At 40.2% G+C, this 9,417-nt stretch overlaps 1 protein-coding gene across 1 annotated transcript in view; it reads right to left on the reverse strand.

The window, feature by feature from the left end:
- Positions 1 to 9,417, reverse strand: part of Vps35 (VPS35 retromer complex component) — a 54,204-nt gene that overhangs the window by 21,775 nt on the left and 23,012 nt on the right. Inside the window, exons 11-12 of the mRNA XM_008847363.2 lie at positions 2,909 to 3,116; positions 1,611 to 1,766 (exon numbers count right to left, since the gene is read on the reverse strand). Of these exons, the coding sequence (XP_008845585.1) occupies positions 1,611 to 1,766; positions 2,909 to 3,116 (364 nt within the window). The remainder of the gene's footprint in view (positions 1 to 1,610; positions 1,767 to 2,908; positions 3,117 to 9,417) is intronic.

Consider the following 9,417-nt stretch of genomic DNA (forward strand, 5'->3'; position numbering starts at 1 on the left):
CAGAGTGCCAAGCCTCAGCTGCTCTCTGTGACCCCTTCATGCTTTCAACACCAGAACCATGCAGGAGACTCCTACACATTACCAAGTCCTGCTTCCAGCTTGAAATAGAGGTGCGGGTCCCATCTGTGTGCTGACCCTGAGGAAATACCTCCCAGTAGACTTCACCTCAGTGATGCTGGTCTCTTGTTACTTACAGCTGATTTTTCAGCCCCAGCTAACCAGCATCAATTGTCCCAGTAAAGCAAAGGTTTTACTTCAGGTTCTGGGCTCTTCTTAATCACAGTTGATTCTTCAGCCCAAGCTGACCAGAACCCACAGATTCTCAATTCAAAATATCACACAAACAGCCCTGATGGTCTCTGCTTCCCTTTGAAGCTTCACAAGCCAGGTCTCCATTGTTCACAACTCTTTCAGCATAACTGTTCAAACTCCACAGCAACGAACTCTAAGCACTCAGTGGCTTTTCCAGCCCAAAGTCCTAAAAACATGAAGGTCAGGTCTGTCACAACAATACCCCATGATCCTGGCACCAATTTGTCTTAGTTTGCTCTTCATTGCTGTGACAAAATACTCTGACCACTACCAACATGGGGAGGAAAGGGTTTATTCAGCTTACATCTCCTAGGTTGCAGTTCATCAGGGAACTCAGGGCAGGAACCTGGAAGCAGGAGCTGGAGCACAGGCCATGTAGGAACACTGCTTCCTGGCTTGCTCCCCTGGCCCCTGCTCAGCCTGCTTTCTTATGCAACACGGGCCCACCTGCCCAGGGGTGGCACCACCCACAGTGGGTTGGGCCCTCCCACATAACTCATCAAGAAGATGCCTCTGAGACATGGCCACAGGCCAGTCCAATAGAGACAATTCCCCAATTGAGGCCCCTTCAACCCAGGTGTGTCAAGTTGACACTAAAGCTATCCAGCACAAGGAGTAAAGAAGAGGACACTAATGAATCTCTTAGTTCTCATTAACGAAGTTCCCTCATGCAACTGACGGCCAGAAACAAAAGGTCACAAATAGCCAGAGTATAGAGATCAAGAGTCTGCTGATTGCTGGTCCTTGAACAGAACTCTTTTTATGAACTTCACCCACCCAAGGCTCAGGGATCATTGAGGAAGAGGGGGCAGAAAGACTGTAAGAGCCAGGGAAGAGATGCATGACCACATGGAAATAGAGTCCTACAAGATCCTGGGAACCGCTCATATGATATATGGCAATGGTGTCAGCATACACAAGTCCCATGCAAACTGAAACAGACAAAAACCCCGAACAGAACTGGGAAAATGAAGAGCAGACCCCAATCTTATCTAAAGAAATACTGGCAAGTGATAGCTGCTAGGTGAAGAGCTGATCTTCCTAAAACAAGGAACTCTAGATAGGCTGACTAGACCTCAGTGGATGGACTTGCACGGGGGAACGTCTGGGGACACTGACTTGACACAGTGAGCCTTAATAGGGATGACAGACTATGAGAGGGTGCCAGTGGGGACAGGGGTATAAAGTTGATTAAGATTGTTTGAGATGTTCTGTATGAAATACACAAAAACTCAATAAAAACAAATTAAAAAAAAAAAAAAAAAAAAAGAGGTAGACAAAAAAGAGGTAACTCAGACCAAGTACTGCTGATCGGGATCATCAGACCGTAGAAGATGAATGAATCTGCCAACAAGGCTCTGTTCATCAGCAAAGTCTTCTGGATCAGGGTCTTCTACAGGCTGATCTGGCTGATCCTGAATCAATGTGGACACCAAATTCATTATGGAATCTACCTGCAACATGGGAGACAGGAAACACTGAGATAAAATCATCAGCATGTAAAGGTAATTGTTTTTAATTCTGTAAGTTATGAAATCATATCAATAACTCAGCTTTTCGTAAGAAAGTTGATATAATCTATATGACCCAAAGCTGATAAAAATAGTCTTACTCAGTTGTGAACACTGCAAGCTACAATAATAACCAACTAGGCAAGGTATGCCTATTGGTACAAGAGTGGAATGACTATTACAGGGTAGCCAATATATTCCTAATTGGACTTCAGACTTGTTCTACAGAAGCAAGAACCTGTGGCTTGGGAGGACAGAGGTGCTAGGCAGAGAACCTACTATTCCTATTTTGCTACTGCTAAATGGACTGCCTTCTAAACATTCATCCCTATTTCCATAGATTAGTGCAAATCTCACCCCTCATCAGAAAAATTCATCTTGCAGTGGATGAAAGTTAATACAGATTCACAGCTAGTCAAAGGGCAGTGAATAAATGACTACATTCAGTGCCAAACAGGACATACTCCCTTCCCCAAAAGGCTCAGGGAACACTGAGGAAGATGGGGCAGAAAGATTCTAAGAGCCAGAGGTCAAGGAACACTGCTGCAAAATAGTGTACTATCACAGCAGCTGTGGCTGCAGGCATAAAACCTTCACAAGATCAAACCAATCAACATTCCAATATCAGCAGGGCAAAAGGCTCAAAAGGCTCCAACCCTAGCTGAGGAGCTTTAGCAATTGATGGCTGCTAGAAAGAGGGGACAGTCACTTTTCTTCAGGCGTGTGGCCATTGGAAGGTTGCCTATGCTCCAGCTGATGACCTACGCACATGAGCATATTGGCAGCACTAACTGAATTCAAAGAGCTTTAAAAAAAAAAAAAATCAGAGGACATGAAGATGAGAAGTTGCTCCAGAGGAACTAGAAAGAAATATGCCATATGTAGTGGTTATTCTCTTTCTGGTGAAATCAGAGGTGCTTAATAATTCTATATACATCTCTAATCTTTTAACTTCTATAATAAATGAGCCATTTTAACTTTTATTATTAAAGTACCCTCCCCAATTATCTCCGGTGCTGAGGTCTCAAGGTCTAAAATCCTAACATTGTCTATTTCTCTAAAATAGCATGTTTGTATTCTCTTACCTGGTCTTGAGAGACAATTTCTGTGTTATAATCCAGAACATTACTAAGCACATAACAACTCATGCTCTTTCTGGACTCGTAGTCAAAGTACTCAAAGAGTGGGTGAAAATGTTTTAACTTTAAGACGGTTAAAATATTGTTGTAAGTATCCACAGGTATCTTCAAAAGTCTGGTGAGCTCCTTTGAAACTGCACTACTGGTAGCAATACTACAAAGAGAAAAACAGCAATCCTTTTATGAATAAAATTAATCTTTTATATAGACAAATAGCATTTGTTTCATATAACATTTAGTATCTTCAATTACAATCATTAAAGTAAATCCAGAAAATGAGCAATATATCCAATTTCTTCTATCTTTAAATGACCTCCTTTCAAGATAAAGATAACCAGGCCTGGTAGCCACCTGTAATCACAGCATTCAAGAGGATGGGAAGTTCTAGGCCAGACTGGGCTACATAGCAAGACCCCATCTTAAAACAAAAAGAGAACTCATCACATTGCCTAAGAGCGCTTGATCCAGCTTCTATGTGGTGATGAAGCTTCCCCAAATCACACCATACCCAACCCTCTAATTGGGATTACATGGGGCCCCTCCCAATGCCCCAGGGGTAGACCTACCCTACTGTAGGGCAGAGACCTAAGCAGACAGCCTGAGAGTACCATATCTGGCCTCTGCCTGGTATAGGGACTGAGAACTCAGCATGCTGCCTCAGAGTGCCAAAATCAGGCCTCCCACTAATGAGCTTCCCAAATTGTGCTCTGAGCAAACATTAGAAGGAAGCCTGAGTGTACCTAACTAGAGCCTGATGTGGGCCTCTGTGGGAGCTCCTGAATAGCTATCTGAAGCAATCTGGTCCCTCCAAAATAAAATCTGAGAGAACCTGAAACCTAGACCAAGCAGCTTTAAATATTGAATAAGAAAACAAGCAAGAAACACCAATAATACAAACAGAAGCAGAATTCAACTCAACAAAGGAATGTTTGAGTTTCATGTACGGACAAAAAACAACAAAAGAAATCCACACGTCAAAATTGCAACACAAAAATAATAACAGGGAAAACCAAAAAAGCATGCCACCAAACCCCACCAGTCTAGTACAAGGAGAACACATTAGAGATAACCCAAGACACAGAATTTAAAAGAATAAACATGATCAAGGAATTCAACAAATGAAAAGAATACACAAATCAAAGAACTAAAAGAATACAGGTGTAAACTTTTAACTAAATTCACAAAAGAGAAAAATCGAAGAAAACTCAGGCTGAAGTGAAGAAGGAAGTGAAAAACTCAGCCAACTTGAAACAACAGGAGAAAGTCTCACCAATAGAATGAATGAAATGGAAAAAAATATCAACACTGGAGGATAAAGTTGAAAAATTGGACCACTCAATCAAAGATTACGGAAAATTTAAAAAATAGGCAAGAGGGACACCATGAAAGGAATAGGCAAGAGGGACACCATGAAAAGACCAAATCTACAGATTATAGGAATAGAGGAAGGGGAAGAATTTCAAGTTAATGACTCACCAAATCTTAAACAGGATTGTAGAGGATAATTTCCCCAAAATAAGACATCCCCATACAAATAAAAGCACATAGAACACGGTGGAAGACAGGCTTGAGTCTAGGGTGAAAGTCTTATTGACAGCCATACAGCAGGCCCGAGGCAACGGCCCTTGTGACATTTGCTCCCATTGGCAGATCATGAGATGGATGTCTAGAGCTCGCCACTCGCTAATCACCACCCTTGGAACCCACAATTGCAACACTCAGATATTGCAACAGTCAGGGTCACATGGTTCCCAGGAATCAAGGCTCTGTAATCTGAAACCCAGTATGCTAATGAGGCACCCTACTTGCTGTGCTGTGATTGGACCACTACCCCTATATAAGCTTGTGCCTTCCTGCAATAAAGCAGACCTGTGTCACTGAACCTGGTCTCCTGCGTCTGAATTGCGGCGACACTGGTGCAGACTCCTCACCAGCCCTGGGGTCCAAACCAGACAACTGATCAGAGGAGAGTGGCCATAGCCGGAGGAGAGCAGCCACAGCTGGTGACCACAGAACGGCAAATAGACAGGACCAGAAAAGAAACTCCCCATAGCATATCATAAAAAAACACTAAATGTACAGAAAAAAAGAGAACACTGAAAGCTGCAAAACAAAAACAAAAACTCACATATAAAGGAAAGCCCATCAAAATTACAGCTGACTTATCAATGTAAACTATGAAATGCCAGAAGAGCCTGGACCAAGGTATTTCCAGTTCTAAATGACCATAGATGCCAACCCAGAATATTTACCCAGCAAAAATGTCTATTATAGTTAAAGGAGAAAGGAAAATCTTCCATAACATGAATAGGCTGAAGAATACATGTCCACAAAACCCGCCCATCAAAGAATACTTGAAGCAATACAAAGAATGGAAAAAGGAACAATTACCCCTCAGGGGCAAAAGAAATAAATTAAATGAATTGTGGAACCAAAAAATTATACCAAAAATGCAAACAGTAATCAAAATGATGGCAGCCAATACATGTCTTTCAATTATAACTTTAAATATTAATGTATTGAACTCCCCAGTCAAAAGACATAGGCTAGGTGAATGGATTAAGAAACAAAATCTATCTTTTTGTTGTCTGCAAGAGACCCATCTCACTTTCAAGGACAGGCACTACCTTAAGTTGAAAGGATGGAAAAGAATATTTCAAGCCAATGGCACTAAGAAACCAGGATAGGGGTGTCATTTTAGTAGACTTCAAACTAATCAGAAGGGATAAAGAGGGTCACTTCATTCTGATCAAAAGAACAATTAACCAAGAAAATATTACAGTCATGAACATATATGCACCAAACTGTGGTGCACCCAAATTCATAAAAACAGTACTACAGGACTTTAACAAACTGATTAATCCCAACTCACAAACAGTACGGGACTTCAATATCCCACTATCTCCATTAGACAGGTCAACTAAAAAAGAATAAACAGAGACATGTCTGAATTAAATGATACTAGACATCAAATGGACCTAACAGACATCTTCTGAATATTCCACCCAAGCATGAAAGAATACACTTTCTATTCAGAGCCCCATGGAACTTTCTCAAAAATTGACCACATACTGGGGCACAAAACAAACCTCAACAAATACAAAAAAAAAACTGAAATAATTCCATGCATTCTATCAGACCATAATGGAATAAAGCTTAAAATCAATACTGGAAGAAGGCCTAGTAACTGCACAAAATCAAGGAGATTAAACAACACACTCCAGAACGATGAGTGGGTCAAAGGAGAAATTAAGAAAGAAATACAAGAATTCCTGGAATTCAACAAAAAGGACAATATAACACAGCAAAACCTCTGGGACACTGTAAAAGCAGTCCTAAGAGGGAAGATGGTCTAAGTGCCCACATTAAAAAAACAGAAAAAGCACAAATAAATGACTTAACACTGCAACTCAAGACCTTGAAAAGCACAACAAATGAAACGAAAACCCAGCAGACCAGAAGAAATAACAAAAATCAGATCAGAAATTAATGAAATAGAAACAAAGAAAACTATACAAAGAATGAATCTAAGTGCTGGTTCTTTGAAAAGCTAAACAAGATAAACCCTTACTTAGCCCAATTAACCAAACCAAAGAAAGAACAACTCCAAATCAACAAAATCAGAGATGAAAGGGGAAACATCACAACAGACACCCAAAGGATCCGGAACATTATAAGGGAATACTTTAAAAATCTACACTCTACTAAATTTGAAAACCTTAAAAGAATGAATGGATATCTAAAATTGAGGGAGCCAAAGTTAAACCAAGTGGAGATCAACAGTTTAAACAGACCCATAATATCTAAGGAAATCCAAACAGCAATACAAAGCCTCCTGACTAAAAAAAGCCCAGGCCCAGATCGATTTACAGCAGAATTCTGTGAGACATTTAAAGAAGATCTCCAACCAATACTACTTAAGCTAATCAAAATGATTGAAACAGAGAAAGAACTCCCAAATTCCTTCTATGAAGCCAACATCATTCTAATAACCAAAACCAAAAAAGAAAACTATAGACCCATATCCTAATGAACAGAGATGCAAAAATTCTCAACAAAGCTGGGCATGGTGGCGCACGCCTTTAATCCCAGCACTTGGAAGGCAGAGGCAGGGGATCTTTGTGAGTTTGAGGCCAGCCTGATCTATATAGTAAGTTCCAGGGCAGCTGGGGCTACAGGGAGACCCTGTCTCAAAAAGACAAAAAAAAAAATCTCAATAAAATACTTGCAAACCACATACAGACGTACATCAAAAAGATCATTCACCATGACCAAGTAGGCTTTACTCCAGAGATGCAGGGATGATTCAATATATACAAGTCAATAAACATCATCAATCTACATAAACAGACTCAAACACAAAAACCACATACTCATCTCAATAGAAGAAGGCTTTTGACAAAATTCAGCACGCATTCATAAAAGCTCTAAAGGGGACTGGACTGAGGGAAGATACCTCAACATAATTAAGGCTATATACAACAAACCCACAGCCAACATCATTCTAAATGGAAAAATATTGGCGCATTCCCATTAAAATAATGAACCAGACAGGGAAGTCCACCATCTCCATTGCTTTTCAATATAATGCTTGAAACTCCTGCTAGAGCAATAAGAGAAGGAAATTAAAGGAGTACTAATTGAAAAAGAAGAGTTTAACTTATTCCTTTTTGCGGGATATATTATACCTAAGAGATCCCAAAAATTCTACCAGAAACTCCTAGAAATGATTAACATTTTCAGTAAAGTGGCAGGTTACAAAATTAATCTATAAAAACCAGTAGCCTTTCTATATCAATAATAAGCAAGCAGAAAAAGAGTACAGGGAAACTCTCCCATTCACAATAGCCACAAAAAACCCACAAAACAACCTCAGAATAAACCTGACCAAAGGCATCAAAGATCTCTACGATAAAAATTTTAAATCTTTTAAAGAAAGAGATTAAGGAAGACACCAGAAGATGGAAGGACCTCCCATGCTCATGGATTGGATGAATTAGTATTTGTGATATTTGTGAAAATGACCACCCTACCAAAAGCAATATAGATTCAATGCAATCCAACAAAATCCCCATGACATATTTCACAGAAGGAAAAAAATCCTAAAATTTGTAGGGAAGCACAAAAGACCCCGGATAGGCAAAGCAACCCTGAGCACAAAAAGCAATGCTGGGGGGATTACTATACCAGATCTCAAAGTATACTACAGAACTATACTCATAAAACCAGCATGATACTGGCACAAAAATAGACATAGATCAATGGAACATCACTGAAGACCCAAACCTGAGTACATGCAATTTCAGCCATCTGATATTTGACAAAGGTGCCAAGAACACACAATGGAGGAAAGACAGCATCTTCAACAAATGGTGCTGGCAAAACTGGATCTCCACCTGTAGAAGAATGAAACTAGATCCTTATCTTTCACCTTGCACAAAAGTCAACTCCAAATGGATCAAAGACCTCAATGTGAAACGCAAAACTCTGACACTTTCAGAAGAAAACACTGGCAAGTAACCTACAAGATATAGGTGTAAAAATGGAGTTTCTGTAGTGGCACATGCCTTTAATCCCAGCACTTGGGAGGCAAAGGCAGGCGGATCTCTGTGAGTTCGAGGCCAGCCTGGTCTACATAGTGAGTTCTAGGCCAGCCAAGGCTACAGGGAGACCCTGTCTCAAAAAGACCAAAAAAAAATAAATAAATAAAAGAAGTTTCTAAATCAGACACCAATTGCTCAGGAATTAAAGTCAACAATCAGTAACTGGGACCTCACTAAACTAAAAAGCTTCTGTACACCAAAAGAAACAATCAAGAAAATGATGAGAAAACCCACAGAGTGGGAAATAAAATCTTCACCAGTGACACATCTGACAGAGGTTTAACATCCAGAATATATAGAGAACTCAACAGAGAACCAAGAAAACAAAAGACCCAGTTAAAAGATGGGCTAAAGATCTAAACAGAGAGCTCTCAAATGAAGAAATAAAGATGGCTAAGAAACATCTTTTAAAGTGTCCAACATCCTTAGCAATTAGGAAAATGCAAATTAAAACCACTGAAGATTTTACCTTACCCCAGCCAGACTGGCTAAGATCAAGAAAACAAATGAAAAGAAATGCCTGTGAGGATGTAAAGAAAGGGAACGCTCATTTGCTGCTGGTGGGACTGCAAACTTGTGCAACCTCTTTGGAAAGGAGTGTGGAGAACTCTTAAAAAACTAAAAATGGGGGCTGGAAAGATGGCTCAATGGTTGAGAGCACTGACTGCTCTTGCAGAGGAGCCGGGTTCAATTCCTAGCACCCACATGGCGGCTACAAACCATCCTTAGCTCCATTTTCAGGGGAATCCAAAGCCCTCTTCTGACCTCTGTGGCACTGCATGACACAGGTGCACTCATATACATGCAGGCAATACACTCATACACATAAAATAAAAATAATAAATATTTTTA

The sequence above is a fragment of the Nannospalax galili genome, unplaced genomic scaffold (assembly GCF_000622305.1).
Source record: "Nannospalax galili isolate Female #2095 unplaced genomic scaffold, S.galili_v1.0 scaffold403, whole genome shotgun sequence".
NCBI lineage: Eukaryota > Metazoa > Chordata > Mammalia > Rodentia > Spalacidae > Nannospalax > Nannospalax galili.